This window comes from Centroberyx gerrardi, chromosome 7, assembly GCF_048128805.1.
Source record: "Centroberyx gerrardi isolate f3 chromosome 7, fCenGer3.hap1.cur.20231027, whole genome shotgun sequence".
Taxonomy (NCBI): Eukaryota; Metazoa; Chordata; class Actinopteri; order Beryciformes; family Berycidae; genus Centroberyx; species Centroberyx gerrardi.
The window spans coordinates 4,779,263-4,800,785 of record NC_136003.1 but is presented as its reverse complement, the minus strand read 5'-3'; the positions used below and the strand labels follow the sequence as shown (position 1 = coordinate 4,800,785).

The 21,523-nt window shown below is 43.6% G+C and overlaps 1 protein-coding gene across 1 annotated transcript in view; it reads right to left on the bottom strand.

The window, feature by feature from the left end:
• septin12 (septin 12) overlaps positions 1-21,158 on the bottom strand; it is a 76,608-nt gene extending 55,450 nt beyond the window's left edge. The window contains exons 1-2 of the mRNA XM_071908815.2: positions 21,055-21,158; positions 4,761-6,377 (exon numbers count right to left, since the gene is read on the bottom strand). Coding sequence (XP_071764916.2) covers positions 4,761-6,377; positions 21,055-21,109 — 1,672 coding nt within the window. The 5' untranslated portion in view covers positions 21,110-21,158. The remainder of the gene's footprint in view (positions 1-4,760; positions 6,378-21,054) is intronic.
• Positions 21,159-21,523: the final 365 nt, after the last annotated feature.

Sequence of the window (21,523 nt, the reverse complement as noted above, 5' to 3'; positions counted from 1 at the left end):
AAGCTTTGAAGTAAAACACGGGGTATAGCAAAACAATCATTTCACTGTGAACACCCATTACCACACATTAGCCTGTTATTTACAATGTGAACAGGGATGACAGTCGCTATGTTTACATGTGCACAATGACGACACTACTGCCAATTAAATCTGCACTAGGCAAGATTTTTATGCAAAAATGCAGCCATCTTATCGGACTAAATCACACAACTTGATCACACTTAAAGTTACAGTCCGCCATTGATGCATCAGCCCAACTCTGTGCTCGTTCTGTAAACATTGTGTTGGAGAGGACGGTGGGGACTGTGTGGGGCAGGGTGTTTATGGTGATTGGAGCTGCATTGGTGATGGATAAGTTCAAGTTGACCATCTTAAAAGATAACAGAACTTGAATGGATAGAACGGCCATGATAATTTGGCTAGTACAGCATAAAATGCCGATTATGGAATTTTAAGGGTTAATTTCTATGGTATTAAGGCTGTAAAGTCTGTCACATTTGCTTAAGAACTGAGCAGAAGTGTCTGTTGCACGAATGCTTAGCAAACTGTCAAAACTCAACTGAAAGCTGACGTTAGCGATGAGGTTAACGTAGCTTTATCAAAGCTAGTCCTTCTAGTCAGCATTAGCATATTAGCAATCCATGGCAGCACAGCGACAGAGAAGCTCCTTTGGTCCTTGCTGCAAAACCTCTCACCTCAGTAACTTGCTGTAAGTCAGCTTATATGGAAGCTAGCCCAACAGTACACATAAAAATGGCCGCTGCTCTGACCATCCAGGAACGTTAGTTTGAATGGGAATGACCTTTCTATCCATTCAAGTTCTGTGGCGGTAATGGTGGGGCTAGGGACTTTCCATTGATGAAGAGCTACCTACAGTATTGCTACACGTTTAAGTGAACTTTTGATGTTATTACCATGCTAGTTAGCATCAGCATGCTAGCTGGGCAGCAAAGTTAGCTTTTGCTAAAAATGAACAGTTTACATTCTGGGGCAGATATTTTTGTAATTCCTCTTGCAGATCTGTGAGAGGGTGCACACTATCACATATCAAATTCCATGTTCTGACTCTAATAATGCCAGTAAAATGAGAGTAGGCTACTCCTTGAGTTACTACTTAGTGCAGTTACACTTTACTCTAAGAGCATAATGGCATTAACATAATCAGATTATGGTGTTTACATGGGTCCTGCCTTACTCACATCATTAACTTATCGCATTAAAATCACATTTTTTGTGTGTATGTACACATGGTCAATGTGTGTGTGTGTATGTGCCCATGTCATATTGTATCATGGTATTATGCCAAAGACCTGGAGTCTTTGTATGTTTGTGTGTATGTGCTTGCATGTTTAGATCTTAACTATGAAGTTGTATCAATATCCATAGCATCAACCATGCAGAATGTACATCATGCAAAGTTACCATGTGCCCAAAGACATTCTACCCAGGCTGAAAGTAACACACACCCTTGTCTGTCTCTCTTGTTGTCATATGAGTCCACATCAGGGGAGATAGAATTAAGATGTCAATTAAGAATGGCACTATGAGTACAGTTGGATCTCTCTCCCACCTCTTGCATTCCGGAGGAATTCAGCCAATTCTCTGATGAGATTGGAGTGCAGCGAAGGGAAAATCCCCAAAGAGATATAAAAAAAAGACCCTTCCTAGTTTGTAAAACCAGTTTTAAAGCTGCACTGGGCAAGATTTTTATGTAAAAATCCAGCCGTATTATCAGCCTAAATCCCAAAGTCGGGCTGCAACAGAGAAGAGCGTCCCATCCCCACTAACTGAGACGTCAAACTGATGAATTGTGATGGGAAATCTTTGCCACACGGGAATATGATGAATCCAAATTGGAAAATGCATGTTTTATGAGCATCTTTAAAAGAAAAAAGGAAAAGAAAAGCTACCTCACAAAGACTTCTCCACTTTTTGTCCAAAACATTAAATCTTTTGCCTCTCTTGTCCCTTTGGTATAAAGTGATCACAGACCAACTGGGGCTTTGTGCAGTTTGCTGATGTCACTTTACATGATTTCTGGGTATTGAAGTCCTCAAAATTCAAACAGTTGATGCCAATTGGGGCTGCGAAAATTGCACAGTGCAAATGTTGAAAGTTAACTCTTTAAAGCACTGTGCTGAAGTGACACAATTCTTGAAAAAAACAAAAATCCCCCTGAGGTTTTGAACTTGTTGGTTTTGAGAACTGATGTGTCAGTGCAAAGCAAATGTAAATTGGCTGTGTTTTAATCAGCTGTGAATGCTGCACCCGCAACAATTAGTATGTCAGCGACGTTCCACAGTTCAGAGCAAAGCCTTGTGGGTACAGACAACCAGTTTCAGCACATAAACAAGATATACGATTGCGAGATGATAAACATGAGTAAACATCATGGAAAGTTAAAGGGTATGGCTGTCAGACTGTTGTTAGATGAAATTTGAGAACATCACACATCTGAGAACTTAGGACAGGTGGTTTCAAACATAGCCCCAAAGTAATAAGGAAGATATGTGAATAAGAGATCCTAAACATCAATAAATCATCATTGAAAGTAAAAGGGGAGTGATGTATGTATGAAGGCTTAAAGGAAAAACACACCTTTGGATACTCTGTTAGATACACTGTTAGATATCATCAATTGTGTCATCAAGTGTTGTAATTTGCTTTTTTGGGTGTACCCACTTTCCCTCAACCTGTCTCGTCTACTTCTAGCGATTTCCTACATTTCCCACAATGCCTTTCGACAACCACCAGAGAAGAGGCATGAACTATTGCTTTCAGTCAAAGGCGGGTGTAGAGGCATGTAAGGAAATCAGAAAATCAAACCCGAAAGACAAGTGATAAAAAAATATGAACCATTACCAAGGTTGTAGCTTCGCAAGAACTAAGAACAGTTAGTGTATGGTAGTATATTCTGAGGCATAATTCTTTGTAAATACATGTTTTACATACAAAATGTGCTGTATCTTTTCTGGAGTTTACAAGTGATATGTACCATATTAAGGTAGTTCAGTGGACAAAAGTGTTTACTATGTATTCATCCTGTCTGTCCAACAAAGCAGATATGCCAAAAAAGTAACCTTTGAAAGTGTTTCCTTTTTCCACAGTGTGTTTTTGTGGTCAAATGGAGTAGTATTTATTAGTGGCATTTGTTCTTAAGTGTGGTGCTGAGACAGAAAAGTCGACCTGTACTTTCTTTGTTATCAGAGGAAGCAGGAGCCAGAGGCCAGCTGGGAGACACTGACTAAAAATACCTCTCAAAGCCCCCTCTAAAAATGTCAAACAAGCCATTAAACACAAGACAACAGCTTGTGTGTGTGTGTGTGTGTGTGTGTGTGTGTGTGTAGGTTTAAGAAAGGCAATTTTTTTGTCCAAAATGGATATACCAGGTTTGGGTTAGCACTGTTCATATAAATGTGTGGATGTTTACATATGTGTGTAAGCGTGTGTATACATTTTTGTGTAACTGGGTGTGTGTGTGTGTGTGTGTGTGTGTGTGATGAAGAGTACCATGTGATAGGAAACCATTAAGTGGGTGTAGCTACTCAGCTCATCTGCTAACCTTGACCCATCTTCCTACACCATCATGAAAACAAGAGGAAATTCCCTGTCACCATTTGTTAAACAGACGCACACATGCACACACACACACACAAAATGGAACCTAACAACATGTTTTACAGTTTTATCAATGTTACATGACTTGTACTTTCCATGCTTTGCTTTCCCATGCTTTTCAATGGTTTGTCAGAATTTCCATGCAGTGCAATTTCCTGCTGCACCTACTTACAGACAGCCAGACAGACAGACAGGCAATTAAAAGTTAAAGGTGCTGCGTGTGTCATTTTCATACATCAATAAATCATTACCACATTAATTTTGAGACATTAGTATAATTACTGTAAACAAACGAGACCATCACTGAGAGGATTGTCAGCCTCTACATGCACTCTACATTATGTTCCGCCAGGGATTTAGCGGGAAATCTGCTGGATTGCTTTATAGCCAAAGTAACAGAGAGAGGGCGCTGTTCTTCCAGAGCAAACAGAGCTAAAACTGCAGATGGTGGAAGGAGTAAAAGGAGTGACAGGTAGATGGAATGTAGGCTATGTATGTGTAGAGTTTAAAAAGCACATACACAATCACAGACAGACTCACATGCACATACATAGACAAGAGGGTGGTATCAGATTCACATGATACAATTATCTTGGGCAAAAATATCCTGGGAAAAGGTATTACTACCACATTTTGCATAGAAAAAACATTATTGAATATAAAATCAATCTTCATACATTTGTAACCCTGGACACTATCCTAACTTGTGTGTGTGTGTGGTGTGTGTGTGTGTGGTGTGTGTGTGTGTGTGTGTGTGTTGTGGTGTTGGTCGTGGGGTGTCAGTGGCTGTAAAAAGAGAGGACAGATGTTGCAAGGCATAGGTGAAGGTTTACAACGTGCATGTACAGAGTACACACCAAAGACACACACGGAAATATGCAGGCACACATACTCACACACACACACAGGATTGCTGCTGAATGCCCCCAACTCCCACTTCACTGTTATCAGTGTTTACTCCAGGCTGAAATCCCTCCATGCCTTTCATCTTCCTTCCTTCCCTCTCACTTTACTGCACTCCCCTCTGCTCTTTGAAATGTTTTCACACACACACTGAAGCATATATGATCATACATGATGATGATATAGCGGGGAGAAACACTGCTATTGCAGCTATTTTCCCAGAAACCATTGTGTCCTACCTTCCTGTTTCTTCTTCCCCTGTCTCGGCGTGGGCATGGGTGCGGTCTCAGTGGGACGCCCTAGCTGGGATGACACCCCACCGTTACTGAGAGCCCTGGGGGGTGAGGTCACGGTTGCCGGGGCGATGTCAGTGGCGCCAGACCGGGAGAAGGAGGCGATCCTCTGTAAGATGGAGCCCACACTGTCTCTGCCATCACCTGGGGCATCTTCCTGAGGCCTGACTGCTCTGGGGCTGGAGGGGCTAGAGGGGCCAGACGGGCCAGAGGAGCCAGAGGGGGTGGGGACCACCTGGACCACCTGGGGCCCAGAGAGAAGCTCCAGCTGAGGAGTCTGGGCTGGGGAGAGGGGCACTGGCGAGCGGCTCACCTCTGGGACAGGGATGGAACCCTGGGAAGGAGTTGGAGAGCGTGCGGAGAAAGGTGAAAAGGGGTGGTGGAGGGAGAGGGGCGGGGTGTCCGAGGCACTGTCCAGGCTACTGAGGGAGGCTGAGGGGCTGGCTGAAGCTGATGGTGGTCTGGCGGGGTACTGGAGGCCTCCTGTGTTCCTTGGAGGAGGCTTGGGCGGGTTGGGACTTGGCGCTCCTCCCTGAGGCTTGGTGGCAGAAGTGGTCGAGGTGCTGCTCACCAAGCTGTCCAGGTCCAAGGGAAACTTGTTGAGACGTGGGGTCTCTTTGGCCTTTGGCTGCAGGGCCTGGAGCATCTGGGGCCCCTGTTGCTGGCAGTGGTTGTAGTTGTTGGAGCCACCGAAGCCCTCCTCCCCAAAGGAACCGGCATCATGAGGACGATTGTTCCAGTTAGCATTCGCATACCTCAACCCCGGAGACATCCCACCTCCACCTCTCCGCATACCCACCATCCCTCCTCCTCCTCCATCCCCAAGTTGGAGGTCTAGGCTGGGCATGGAGCCATGGCTCACCCCTCGGGGCTCCGGAACGCCCCCCAGCGGCATCCCCGGTCCCTCGTCCGACTCGGAGTGGAAGACGTTCCCATGGGAGGAGAACTTCTTCAGGATGTGGTTGCCTCCCAGACCGACCTCTCCTCCCAGGCGCTGTTGCTGCATTCCTGGCTGTTGCTGGAGCTGGGGATGGGGGCGGTGGTATTCCCCCGGAGGCGGGGAGCTGGGATAAGACCCGAGCTTGGTCAGAGGGACGACCCCGCCGCCCCCTCCGGAGTACTCCAGGCTGGACGAGGAGCTGTGGAGGCTGTCGTTGTCACTGCCGGGCCCCGACAGCGTGGAGGAGAAGTAACCGTTGGGGTTGAATCTGTTCTGGAAGGACGCGGCTCGCGTCACCGAGGTGCCGTTGTTGTTGATGGCCGGCTTGTTCATGGAGCCTCGGTTGAAGGACAGGCTGCTAACGACTGTGCGGGACTTGAGCACCGGGCTGGGGTTGGAACTCAGGCTGATGCGGGAGTGGTAGGCTGCCGAGCCCAGGCTGTTGTTGTTGTTGAAGGGTGCTGAAGGGGACTGGACACCTCCTCCTCCTCGCCCCTCATTGGCTTTGTTGTGGTTCAGGAAGAGGTGGGAGGAGGAGGGGGAGATGGGGGACGAGACTGGGGAGGCAGAGGAGAAGGCTGGGATGTCGTCCACATCTTCAACGTCAAAGGACCGCTTCAGTGCTGCAGGTGGGGAGGGAGAATATAAGAGTTTAGGATTAGTCAACTGTAATCACTCAGTGTGTCTCATAGTGCATATGCACAGTATACAATAATAACGCAAATTAACACTATTATGTCTTTTGGATTATTTATAGTAATACAGGGTAAAAACATTGTTGATTTGGTGCTATAGGGCTGCCATTCACAAGCCTGATAGACTAGACCTTACAGTATGACTATCTAGCATTACATCCAACTGCATTCCACTCAGACTTTTAGCTTTATGAATGACTGGTTGGAAAATTATATGAATGCAGACAGTGGCAGTTGCTGCCCAGTCTGCTCATCAAACTGGCACATTGTTTGATTCAAAAAAGGAGTGCTTTGGTGAAGCAAGGGGAAAAGAATGTTGTCCTTTATACTTTATCAAAGTAGCTTTCCATAGTGAGACTGGTTATGACCAGTTAAGCCTGGAGATTTGGATGCACAGAACACGTCTGCTACTCCAGCGCTGTAGGAAAATTCATTACATAGTCTTATCGATATACATAGGCTTGATCTTCCTTTGGGGCTACCATAACATCACAGTGTAAAGACCGGGGTACCTTCATTCCAAACTGCTAGTTGAGTCTATGCATGTGTGTTTGCCGCTCGGATTTTGCATTTAGGCCACTTCATGTGTGCATGTGTGTGAGTGTGTAAACAGTATGTATGCCTTTGTGTTCCTTGGTGGTCTGGTGGGGGGGTGTTGAAAAGCTGACAGATTGTCTCGAGAGGCTTTCCTTCCAAATCAGAACACCGTGACAGCTCATGTCTTCCCCTAAACACAACACCCACACGCCAATACACACTGCTATTCAATCCAAATTCCAAACTAGTTTGTGGCCCCATTACTCTGGCGTAAAAATCGCTGAATGCATCACATGACATTTGAAATTCCCATTATAATGTCCACTATTGAAATACTTTCACCCCACTAATGGCTTGTTTTATGTTTCGATGGAAGGCTTTTAGGTGACGTAACACACCCTCTGGCAGCCATATTGGAGGTTTACAGCTTTTGGGCAACAGTGGCTGTCAACAGCTGAACGTGTAAACTTTGAAGATACAGTTGTTACACAGCTGTATTTTGAGCTACGATAGTGTAAGAGAGTTGAAAAAGCAAAATTCAACTGGAAACATGTATTTGCCTAAGAATTGTGTGTGAGACAAGGACATGCATTATTTGTATTCTCTTTCTCTCAAACTTGAAATGCAAAAAGAACGACCCATTGAAGAGTGTCCCTATGATCCCTGTCTCAATTCAATAACTTCATTGGCATTTTTATCAGAAACACTATTGCCAAAATTGTGTCCAAAATATAAATTCCCCCCCCCAAAAAATACATAAATAAATAAAAAAACATTCATCATCAATGTCTATAATAATGTACAACAGTTCCAAAATTGAGAACATGCAGCTATACAAATCATTGAAATGCCAGTAAGGACATATTAGACACTGTAGTAACAACAGTGTGTGTGTGTGTGTGTGTGTGTGTGCTGTATATGAATATGCCTGCGTGTCTGCTCCCGAAATCATATTAAATCTCTCTTTCTCTCCGTCTCTCTCGGCCCTGAATAATCTCAGCCACTGCCAACTTTTGCCTTCGTATGGGAACAGTGTCCCCTTCCTCTGTTCCACACACACACACACACACACACACACACACACTGTTCCTTCCTGCTGCAAACACAAAGGGTGGATTGAGGCCTGAGCTGGAGTCAGGGCGTCCAGAGGGGTTTTGGGTTACCAGATGGGCCACTGCAACATGACCCCGCAGTCCTTTTCAGTGGAAGACAACAGGGGATTAAGGGGCAGGACTTGGGGGGGGGGGGGGGGGGGGGGCAGGGGCTCCACACAGGAAACAGAATTTGAATCTTTCTGCGCTATAGGGGTGGGAGTTATTAATGGTACGACAGGTACAGCAGTATAAATTTGCTGTATGGTATGGATTTTTATGATGCCATGTCTACCGGTAGAGCCTCAACATTTCACTCTATTGGTGAAAAAGACGCTGAGAAATTTAATGTTGACTATTATGTTGATACAACAGCCTGCACCAATGAAAACCTGTGTAAATTTTGTGCCAAAATGAAAGTTGAGACGATGTTGGTAGTCGTCCATAGCTGCTACCTGCATTGTTTTGTGAAAAAACAAGCTAAGCTTGTGAAAAAGAAGCTAAATATTAGGAATGGGACGATACGCTTATCTCGCAATACGATTCAATACACCATACAGGCTTCACGATTCGATACAACCACGATACGATGCAATATATAAAAGCTCAAGGACAACAAAGTCTGACTGTGCAGAATCATGTTTATTTCTGAGATGTTTATTTCTTATTTGTTTTCTAGCGATGGCATTGGCTAGCTATAATTTGGTGCTTTTACACAAACCTGAACTATTTGGCACTATAGACGCTTTGCAGTTGCGTAACAAATCCCCAGTAACCACATCTGGCTCCACAGAGGTTGACTGAGTTTGAGTTTATTCCATTTAAAAGCAGAAAAGAAAGAGAAAAGTATGTAAAAAACTGAATATCATGACTGCTGTGTGCAAAAAATGGCTAAATATATAGCAACCAGACTAAAAAAAGAAGATACCTGAAAAACATTGTTGTGGTGTGGATGCAGGTCATTCCAGTAACATTATAAGCAAAAGTGAATAGTCTGATGAGGTAGATTTTTTTCTCCTAAATTTATGTTACTGTGACACAGGAAACTCTTATTTTTATCCGTAGCCCCTCTGTTCCAAGTCACTACTCCAAAGCATTACGAGTTGTAGCTTGTAGCTAGAAGACTCAGCTCAGATAACCTGAATAAACCTCTGGTTTTTGGCTTTATTAGCTAGCTAACTAGCCAGCAGACTCAATTACCAAAGCACCCCACATTAATGCTAACACATGACTAGGCTGCTAGCCACAACTAACACTAGCTTCTGTTAGATACGTTAGCTAGTAGGCAAATCAGCCATGTTTACACACAAAAAAAATCATTCATTTCATTTTCCCATGAAGGGATTTTTAATAACTGACTATAAATTAGTAGCAGCTTGAACTTTCATGTCAGACATTTTACAACACCATGCACATCAGCTATGAATGAAATTAAACATTATTTTTGCAAAAGCATAACATCGTACAGATAGCCTACAAAAGAACTACAGCCACAGCCTTGCTACTGTACTGTACACATCTCCCTCTAAAGCAAGGGAGAGCAATCAAGATGGCGCTCTACATGCTCTGACTCGTCCAGGTTTTCACCATGCTGGATGCCTTTTTTGGTCAAATACACAGTATTTGACAAGCCTGCTAATGGGTATAGACATTTTTGCCGATTGGAATTCATAAATACCCCACCTCACTGGAGTGGACTGTGGCAGTGACATCATCAGTGCAACCTATATTGGAAAAATCTCAATGAAAACTACAGAATTTCATTTTAATGCCACATATTATTGCAAGTTTGTTTCAAGAACCTATATAGTGGTTTGTATTTCCCTCCTACAACAGAGCGTCCAAACGTTGTGCATGCTTGTGCCATTAATGTTACGGCATTGTTCACACATATGTTTCGATACGGAACTTTACCAGAAATCTTACAACACCTTGAGCAGTGACACCGGCTCCCATTCACATGCTGCATGTGAATGCATGTGCAATAGGGGCTCATGACTTTAACTGACCATCAAATGGATGTGACCAGAGAGAGAGAGTGTGCGTTAGAAAGATCGTCGTCATCTCTCGTCCATTATAAACAATCCCACCCAAAGTGGGTGAAACATTTCAGCCCACATGGTTTTTCTAGACAATGGGAGCTGCTGGTATTTTTCCGTGGCCGGCGCATTTGGCTGTTTCTGCTGTGTAAACAGTGTGATTATCAGCCCTACTCTATCAGCCCATCACCTACAGCATTGCAGATGCTATCACCTGTCTGCCTAGCACACTGCTAGCCTCTACGACTGGTAACGTGCAAGTGTGTGTGTGTGTGTGTGTGTGTGAGTGACTGTATGAGATGAGTGTATGTATGTGTCTACTGTGTGCGATTGTGAGTGTGTCTAAATGAGAAAGAGATGGCAAGAGAGCATGTGACCACAAAGACTCATAAAATGTCCTAAAATCACACAAGTGTTGCAAACCACAACAGCTGGTGGGAATAATCTGCCCATTTTTGGTGAAGCTACACTGAAAGCCTCGTTTTCCAACTTCCAAAGCTTCACTCAAGACAAATATAGTTGTGTAAGTTACTGAAAAAAAAAGTAGCTCGGACTAATTTTTAAGGAATGATTCCAGGAATGATTCCTACATCTCCAATGTCATTTAATACAAAAATCACATGAAGAATTGCAACAACATCGACAGATCTCTGTCCCAGTTTACGGTGGCATGTAATGGACATAAATAACAAAGTCATATTTTCACAATGTAGAGGGATAAACTTGCTAATTAGAGCAGAGATCCAACAGAAACATCTAGTGAAGAGGTAATATATCATCATGCTAAATACTGGAATAATACTAATTTGTCATTGGCTTTTTTTTGGGTTGAGAACAAGGTTTTTTAGCTTTTGAGTGATGTGATTAGACTGGTACAACCTTGCCAATGAAAGGAGTAAATCAAAATGTGTTCTTTTTTCCCTTCTTTTCTTTTATAGCCAGAAATAACTACACCTCAAAATGACAAAAAAGAGAAAAAAAAGTAAACTACTAAAAGCACTATCCACATTTGAATTTAGCTGTACTAACTGATTGAGACTGCACATAAGAATGAAGCCCGAATGAAATCACATTTCATGGGTGGCAAGCACACACACACACACACACACACACACACACACACACACAAAAAGTGCTTAAGTCTGTGAAGATAAACATACCAAACAGACAAGGACTTACAAAAGCGGGAGAAGCACTGAAACACACACAAGGGCAGTGCATTCAGACATACTAGGCTGAAGTGTGTGTGTGTGTCTGGGTGTGTGTGTGTGTGTGTGTGTGTAGTGCGTCCATACTGCTTAGCTTAGGGAGCTAAGGTGTGATTACAGGGGCTCCTCTCATGTCATTAAGACCCAAACACAGCTCTCTATGTGTTGTATGACCAGACCAATGACCTCTGAGTGACACACACACACACACACACACACACACACACAGCATTCATTCAGCGTCCAGTGGACTGACGTTCTGTGGACTGAGGTCTCTGTGGACTGAGGTACATGCATCACGCTCAACATTGTAGGTTGGAGTACTCATGCATTCATAACACATCAGACCCATTTATACTATAAAATACTGGAATAATAATATTGCTTTGAAATCTGAGCGTTTTTAAAGTCAGAAATCTCAGCACCTGGCCAAGTAATTGTTGAGTCATTGGTATTGATCAACAACCTTATCAACCCCACAGATATATGATGGTCATTTTATGATATGGGGCAGTAAAAATTTTACTTTAATACCGTGACGTCAGGCTAACTTGTTTCAGTTTCTAGAAGGGCCGGTGAATGGCTTGTGGCCTTGAGAGGCCCCAGGCGGGCAGGGGAGGGGGAGGGTTGTCTGTGTGTGTGTGTGTGTGTAGGCTGGGCTAGCTACAAGTGTGAACCTGCCCTCCATACAACAGATAAGGAGGCCTGGTATCAGGTAATTGCTGGCACCCTGTCAAACACTGGGGAAATAATTATGGTGGCAGTGGTGCGCCCCGTCTCCGCTCAGTTCTACCTCTGTGTGTGTGTGTGTGTGTGAGTGCGTGCGGGTGTGTGTGTGTTTGGCTCCACTCCCTCTTGTTCTCACAGTTGTGCAGACCCTAATCCTCTCCTCTTACACAATGCCACCTGAATCTGATAAAGACAGACACTCAAACTCTCTCTCACACACACAACACACACACAAATACAAATACACACACTTAAACCCACATACAAATGCACCCGCACACACACACACACACACACACCAATACACGCCCATGCGCACGCACCAACATACACACAAGCACACCCATATTTCCAAGTTTCTGGGAAAGTGTGTGTGTGTGTGTGTGTGTGACATCCTTTCATGCCTGTGGAAGGTCAGTTTGCAAGGAAAGGGGTGTGTGAGCGTGTGTGTGTGTGTGTGTGTGTGTGTGTGTGTGTGATGATAGCATGCTTCCTGAAAAAACAGCTTTGTTGACATTCTCCTGCTTTGGGGTTCATCTTCCTCCATTTTGGTTCATTTTGTCCAACATGGACGTTGCACCAGCTAAACGTCAGTGGCCATTGAATTTACAGTTAGGTTTTTAACCTGATTTCTGGGTTTTATATATTTATTGTTGACTATGCATGCAATTCTGTAACCTAGATGAAGGCCATTAAATCTGGTTTTTAATATAAAAAATGTCTGCGTTGTTATACGGTGGAGTGAAGATAAGATTGTTGTTGAGGGAGGACAACATGCAGCACAGTTTGTGAGCTGGAATCCAACCCGCAACATTGCCAATACATGGTCAGCGCCCACCCTTCTTTCCTCTGTGTCTTCTTCCTGCAGAGTCTCTGACATTGGAAAGTCAAGACCTGCAGTTGTTGCAGCTTTGGCAGCAGGCCAGAGCTCCAGAAGACGGAAAACAGGGAACAACTGGACTCCAGTTGGCCTGGTAGAAGTAGATTGTGTGTGTGTGTGTGTGTGTGTGTGTGTGTATGTGTGTGTATGTGTGTGTGTGGTAGTGTGTGTGTTCTTGTCCTTCTATCCTTATGAAGACCAACTGTCCTCATAAGGTTAGAAAGATGAGTGAGTGAGTGAGGACATTCTGGCCGATCCTCACTACTTCATTCTCACTGGTTTAGCGTTCCAACTTGGGTTTCAGGTTCAAACTGCACAAGGTGATTTTGCACATTGGCAGCCCCAAATGGCAGCGACAGGCAACTGATTCAATCTCTAGCTAGTTCATGAAAGCTACACCCAAGTCAAACGAAAGGTAACTGCATTTTAATGCGTTAAACGGTAATCGCGACATTGTGACCAAAATCAAATGCAAAAGCAAATGGTCCAGTTCACTAGCTAGTTACGATGATGCTATTGTTGACTGTAACATTGTGACTTTGTAGCTTTGCTTGCAGCTTTGTAGCTTATGCTAACCTAAAAAATTCTAAATTGTAAACAAAAATATTGGCATGAAATATCAGCAATCAGCAGCTTGAGAACAAAATATATCCGTATGTCTTAAAAAATCCATATTGGTCGTTCCTTAATCAGGATAACCACATCATTAACCCAATGTATTGTCAAGAAAAATAGATCCACTCTACTATACAGCTGTGCGATAGGTTAGCTGTCTTTCAGTATCATAGTAGCCTGTTAGTCAAAATGATTTGTTAGCTGCCCAAACTCCACATCTACAAGGCAAAACTGCTTTGCTAGCTCAATCCAGTCCACAGAACTTGCTATGGTAATTTGGCTAATACAGCATAAAATGGCGACTATGGAATTTTAAGGGTTAGTTGCTATGACAAAGGAAGTCTGTGCATTAAGGCCGTAAAGTCTGTCACATTTGCTTGAGAACTGTGCAGATGTGTCTTTTGCACAAGTGCAAACTGTCAAAACCCAACTGAAAGCTGACGTTTGCACCGAGGTTAACGTAGCATTATCAAAGATGTGCTTCTTTCGCTAACTCGTCTCGTCAAAATCAGCATATTAGCAAACCTAGCTGGTAAGCATCATCAAACAGGTACCTTTAACTTAATATAGCCTCTTAAATGCTATAAACGTAGCTTAGCCTACCTTTAGTGGAGAAGAAAAGTTAGCATTCGCTTACTTCAAACAGCTAATGGACATAACTGAAACGGATTAACTCAGCTATAACCAGTTCTACTAATACAGATGTGCACAGATGTGACAACTTAATTCAGCTGCAATGCCAGTTGCTTGCAAAACCTCTTGCCTCAGCAACTTGCCGTAAGTCAGTTTATGCGGAAGCTAGCCCAACAGTACACCAGCGGTACGCCTCCAGGAATGTTGATTTGAATGGGAAAGACCATTCTATCCATTCAAATTCAGTGATAAAATATTTGCCGGCAAAATACCTTCTGTCACATTTGATTAGATTAGCAACCCCAGTTACAAACGCACATTGGAATACAAACACTGGGCAAACAAGGACTACTAAATATGATGTGAGCGAGCGCCGTGTCATTAGCATTGGGCAAACTTAATAAATTCCAAACCTGATATGCAAAAAAATGCTTTGCTAGCCCAGTCTAGTTGAAACTAAAATATCTGCAGGCAAAAAACATTTTTTTGATATAGATTAGCCAATGCAGTTGCAAAGCAATAGCCCACCTAACCAAATTTAAAATGCTACACATAAGGGGCTTGAAAGTCTGACTATTTAAACACAGTGGACACAGTTGGAGTGAGGATGACATGACAAAAGTCGAGGAAAGGATTCCAACCCTCTATGTCGTGAGTAAATAGGTATCACCCAGTGAGAAGGGTTGATTTGGAAACCAGTAAGAACTGGGAGTGTGGAGTTGCGCTGGAGGCCGAGGCTGGCCTGTGGACATGCGGGGAGGGGAGGCCGAGTCTGGGCTTGTCCAGGTACATCCTCCCCCCTCTCTACACATTCCATGGAGGTATAGTGCTCTGACGACCCCAGCACAGACAGGAGAACCTGTGCATCGCCACGTGCAAACACACACACACACACACACACACACACACACTGAGAGTTATGTGTGGAAACTAAAATGGAAACAAACCAATACATCACTGTGAACCTGCACACTTGCAGCCACACACTCATACAGACTGTCTCTTTCTCACACACACACACACACACCCCCACACACGTGAAGACCACTTCCATTTACTAAAAGCACATCTGGAAGACACATTCCAAGCAGTCGTTTGCAATGTCGTAACATTGAAAATAACACAGTGCCTAGGGACTCATAAACACACACACACACACACACACACACACACACACACACACTAGCGCTTACATCATCATGTTTCAGATGTCCAGCTACTATTTGCCTCATAAGCACCTGTTGCCTGAAATAAAATATTAGACAGAAGCTGGAGTCTATTAAAGGAACAGTGCAGCTAAATGCCTGTCTTCTTCTCCTGTCTTAAAAACAAACTGAAGACAGCAGTATGAAGGCCAGTAGAGGTTAGTGCTGTGGACTTGTAGACTGTAATGAAGTCTTTTGTTATCAGATTGGCATTAGATTGTATTATAGTCAGTTAAGGACTGGAGGGATAACAGAATTTTGGCATTTCAAAATTTTTTCTGTACTACTGGAGTTCAGTTTATATACATGTTATTACAAGAAAATACCCACCATTTGGAAAAAATGGCACAATGAATGATTAACTTCAGGTAATGTTTTTTTTTTTTTATCAAAATGGTTATAGAGAATGAAGTGGAAAAGAGGGGGGAAGTAACTGGGACAGAATCCAAATGGTAGAATTAGAATAAGAGCTGAACTATCTAAAAACTAGTTTGGAAATAAAGTTCCACCTAACAATGTGTGATTCCATTTCTCTTGTCTTAGGAGAGTTGTTCAGCTTCACATATACCTACTGACTGGACTGTCCTAAGATGTAGAAACAGTATTTAATCCAGACCAAGTAGGCCAGAAATGAGCCAAATCATTCAGCACCAAAACCGGTACACTCTCAAGTTGGATGCCCTGGACATTTTCAAATTTGGTAGCTGTGGCGGCCATTTTTCTCTCCTCCACTACCAGCAAGTGCATTTTTTTTGCTGAACTGACTGATAGGATTGAAAAATGATATGCCTACACTTACATGGTCATGGTCAAGATGGTTGAAATTTGTATTTTGAGGCAAGACTCATCATACTGAAGTAATGGTTTTGTCTCCCTTCTCCATTGGCTCATTAGAAGAGATCCAGCGTGTTTTAAGGGCTTGACAACTCCTTGACATGTCTGAGCACCAGGCAGTCTCCACTGATGTCTTGCCAAATTCTGCTCCATTACAGAAGAATGGCTTGGCAGCAGGCCACACTGAGTGCTACCTGTGGGTGTATGTGTATATGTGTGTGTTTTTTTGTATATTACAACCTACTCAAGTTCTCATGAATTCAATTTTATGCTGTATATGTGACATAGCTCAGATGTCTGGTGTTTCAACAGATGATACACACACACACACACACACACACACACACACACACACACACACACACACACACACACACCCTGGTCTAGGCCCTGGGTGGCTGTGCTCCACTGCATTAACACAGGCTGGAATGCTGGAGGGGGACCCAGTGCTTTGTTATTGATAAAGTACCACTTGTCATGACCAAAGACAACTGGCTGTGTGTGTGTGTGTGTGTGTGTGTCTGTGTGTGTGTCCATGCGTGCATTTGTGTGTGAGCAATTTTGTGTGTGCGTGTGTGTGTATGGTCACTGGGTCAGTAAGTCATGGGACCCTCTCTGATCTTTCCAGGGTTCGCGCCCTGCTGGATCGCAGTACCAGGATGTGACAGGGGGTGGGCGGGGCTGCCCGTAGCCTCCTGACCCCCCTCTAATCTCCCATGTTACCCTAAGGCCCTCATGGGCTCCTGTCTCTTCCTGGATAAGAGTCAGACCTACGAGTCAGAGGTTGCACTGCCTTCCCCTACTTTGTTAGTTGGTTAGGGTTAGGCTTAGTGTTAGTGTGTCAAACTGTCAGATATCTAGTCCATTTACATCTGCCATTCCCTTGTAAAACACTGATTGCATCCCCTCATAATACTTACATCCTACAAATATGGCGGGTGCTTGGGAATTGAATCAATTAGTATAACATAAGGTAAAGTTTATTGATGCCCAAAGGGATAATTGAGTCATTGTAGCAGCAAAGAATGGGATTTGGGCAGCAATCCAACAAAATTAAAAAATACTGAAGATTAAAGATATGTCCTCATCATGCTAATACAGCGTTGCTATTGGTTAGAAAATTTGCACTATGTTGAGCAATGACCGATTTACAAGAGCATCTACTCGGAAAGTACAAATGTGTATCACTGGATATTCACATTATCAGCGCTTACAGAAAACACATTTGAAAAGGAGGGTTTGTTTTTTTTATGTGAGAATTCCACAAAATTTGCGTATCTAGATGGCTCAGTCAGTTAAAACACATATCATGCAACTTTGACGTTATGGGTTTGAACCTGGCTTGGGACCTTTGTCCTGTGTCTTCCTCCCCCTCTTAATCCATGCGCATTGTTTATTTCTGTTTATGTAGCTGTATGGATCAGAGATGCAAGTGCTTTTAGATTTTGGTATTAAGGTTGCCAACCGTATCTCACCACCTCTAAGAGGTGATTGGGGCCATTGGATCTTGAAAGCACCTTGTGTGCATTTACATCTGGGTTTTTATGCGTTATATCTCTGGCCAAATACCACGCGAATACCCAGTCCGCATGGTAATGGAAAGTGTGAAGGCAGTCATAGAGGACAATTATTTTTCTGAGGGGGGTTCTTGGGGCATCGCTGATCATGGGAGTGGTGGAACAGCAACGTTGCAAAATGAGCTTGAGAAATGTGCTTAATAACCCTAACACTATTAGAATTCAGCTCTTGATTGGACATAAATTCCAAACTGACCTTCCTTTCAATCAAAACACACACCAACACACACGACAAACGGAGCTTCACAATTTTACAATTTAGCAAGAATTTTCTGATCTGTTCCCTCAAACACACTCAAAGCAGCACACTATATAACACTGGTCCTTTGTTCTGACATGGGCCCAGACCCTTGATAAACGAGAAGACACTAAAACGTCCTTCTTTAGCTCTGCTCAACCAAATCACATGCCTTTAGACGCTGGCTCATATACATCTGATTAAAAGGCCAGCAAAGAGAAGTGGACATTGGAAGCAAGGCTCCACCTTTCACCCGGTGCTCCGCTGCCGCCTGGCCGGTCCAGCGTCAACAATTGCTCCCCTGTTACCAAATCAAATTTAGAGCCACATCTAGTGATCTTTTACCTCCAGATGGGATCTTGGCGCTGACCGTTCAGCTGAATGAGATGCGTTTGGTGCCTCCTTGAGAAGATAATTGGAGACAGTGAGATAACTTAATGTCTCATTCAGGGGGCCCTTTGAGGGAAGCAACCATCTGTCGGGCAGAGTTCGACCTATAAAGACGGGCGTCATTTAGGGCATCGAAGAGGTGACCTTGGTTGCCTGGGACAGTCTTGGGGTGTTCTAACTCCAGGATTTAGGGCTAGCTAAAGACGTTTATTCTAGACAAGTTCAGTATTAGCTAGGGCTAGTTATTTCTTACTATGCAAGGGCAGTCAGTCTTACCATCGTCATTACCTTAGCTTTGATGAGTCACCTCAAAAGAGCTTGAATTGTTCGTTACATTCTAGCAAGCCAATGCCATTGCTAGAAAGAGATGTGGCTCAGAAATAAACAAAATTCTGCACAGTCACACATTGTGGTCATTGAACTTTCATTTATTACATCGTATCGTGGTTGTATTGAATCCTGAACCCTATATCGCGTATCGAATCGTGAGCATATCGTTCCATCCCTAATAAATTAGCTCTGTAAACCTGTAAGACTAGCCTGAAGTTAGCTACTTCTCCAACACAGTGTACAAAGTCAAAGTACAAAACGACAGGACGACGCTAGCGACTTGATCTTAACGCTGTCCTGTGACGGAGTTCTGAGGCAACGAAAACACTCCTCGCCGTCGCACGAACGCGGCAACGGTGGCGGTCTCAGGCCGGAGGCTAGGCTAATTTGTTTAGTACCACAGATCAACACCTGTCTAAACAGAGGAATGTGGAAAGAGAGTAAGAATGAGAGGAGAGAGGGGAGCTTTTGTTGTACTGTCCCTGCAGGGTCCCAGGACATGATGGATCACCCTGAGGGAAAAAAGGTCTCTGTCGTTCTCCTAGTCTCTCTCTCTCTCTCTCTCTTCACATTGGATAAATTAATAGCTACTACAGTTTTTCCTCTTTTCTCTCTACTCTATCTTTTCTGACATTCTTTGTATTTCCTCTCTCTTTATATTTCCCAATCTTCCTCTGTCTCCCCCGATCTTACCTACGATGGCTGTCACAATCAAAGTTTTTCTATTTCAGTGGTTCTCAACCATGCACCATGGAGACCCAGGAGTCTGCAGGTTTTCATTCCAACCAAACACTACAGCAGCTGATTAGCACACCTGCAACCAGAGAGGAGGAACTCATCAGTGAAATCAGCTGCCGGAGTGTTTGGTTGGAATGAAAACCTGCAGACTCTTGGGCCCCCATCATAGTTGAGAACCACTGGTCTACATAATAAGAGGTGGCATGGTAATGTACAGCAGTCCGGCCTGAAACATTAAAGTTTTCATATCTGAACTGGCAAAATGTGTCAGATGCAGCTTTGAATTTGTCATTGGTAGAAATGCATGTAGCTGCAAACTTTTTTCATCTGCCACTACAAACTGATGGCAAGATTTAGTACTATGGAAAACAGATAGGAGGCTGGAATGCTTCTTAGCATATGATGGATCGTGGGGTTGAGTGCACTTTGGATTAAACAAAGGTCCATTAAACAAAGGTCTCTTTAAAAAAAGAGAGATCAAACAACTCCAAAAACACGTTAAAAGTATTTATTAGTATTGGATCTCTCTTTCTTCCACAAGATTTAGCATGCATAGTGAGAACTAACAGTAATTTGACAGTAAGTGCACTGAGTCATGCAGCAGTTTGAAGGGGCTCATGCATTATGCCACTTGATGAACAACAAGGAGGGATCTACAGTAACAGTGAGTCACTGAAGCACAGCCAACTCATTCAGAAACCTGCATTTACTGCCTCTAAAAGATACTATTGTCTGTTGATGGGGTGCAGTTATACTCACTCACACTCTCTCTCTCTCTCTCTCTCTCTCTCTCTCTCTCTCTCTCTCTCTCTCTCTCTCTCTCTCTCTCTCTCTCTCTCTCTCTCTCTCTCATCTACAAACATACAGAGACCTTTTCAGGAGCTTTGCTTTACACTATGTCATTAAACTTAGTTGAGGCTCCCTGTGCCATCTGACTTGACTCATTAAACAATTCTCACTCAAAGACAAAAAAAGAAATCGAACAATGAAGATACATTTCCTTGCAAGCAAATTGGTGTCCATGGACAATCAGTATTGCTTCAGATGCAGAGTTGTAGTGTAGTAAACCAGGCTAAACTCTAGCTTTTTATATGCATAACAGATTTTACCACCTCTTTAGACTGCCATAAATCATTCTGATGTGATTCAGTGTATACATCACTAAGGATTTGATGTAATGAAGATATGGTAATGAATTGATGTTTTTTCTGAAAATATAATTTTTGTTTCTATAAGTTGTTTGATGATATTCTACTTTTTTTTTTTTTTTTGCTGCTCTTGCCATTGCTTTTATGCATGCTGTGTACTTGTGTTGTCGCTTATAATGTGTCTGCAAAAAGAATGCAAAGGGAGAATAAAGCTGAATTGAACTAAACTGACAGGAGATAACAGTTAACTCTCCTTTTCTACCGCTACAAGGATGCAGGCTTGAGTTTTCTATTGAGTTGAGGAGGTGAATTAGAGCTGCAGCTTCACATTTTGTTTCATTACCTACCTGGTAATGAAATCATCTAGTCAACGGTCAGTAAAGTAGGCTAATTGAATACTGCAGCCTACATACCTTCAAAATCTGATAATATCCCTTCGAGGTGGTCATTCACGGAAAACTCCGACATCCTGATTCCGTGCAGAAGGCTCCCGCTGGATGCCGCTCCAAGTCAGAAAAGGCAAACTTAATTCAAAAAGGAAAAACTTGTATTCCCTATGAAAAACAACTAAAGTCGTCCAGGCGGATAACCAGAAACAGAAGCGCCGTCTGTGCTTGGCAGGAAGCCCCGGCTGCTCTGCTGCTGCTCAACTCTGCAACCCGGGCCGAGCTGTGTGTGTGTGTGTTTTCGGCGGTGTGTGTCCTCACATCCGAGCCGCTCCGGAGCGTCGGTGAGTCGGCGTGTCTGTCGGTCGGTGGCCCTGCCCCCTTGCCTCCCCCCCGCCCGCCCCTGCCTGGAGCCCGGACCGGAGGGAGGGAGGGACGGGCGGCTGGTGGGCGGACCGGCGGGCAACACCTGGAAAAAATTCTCTGTAAAATTTCT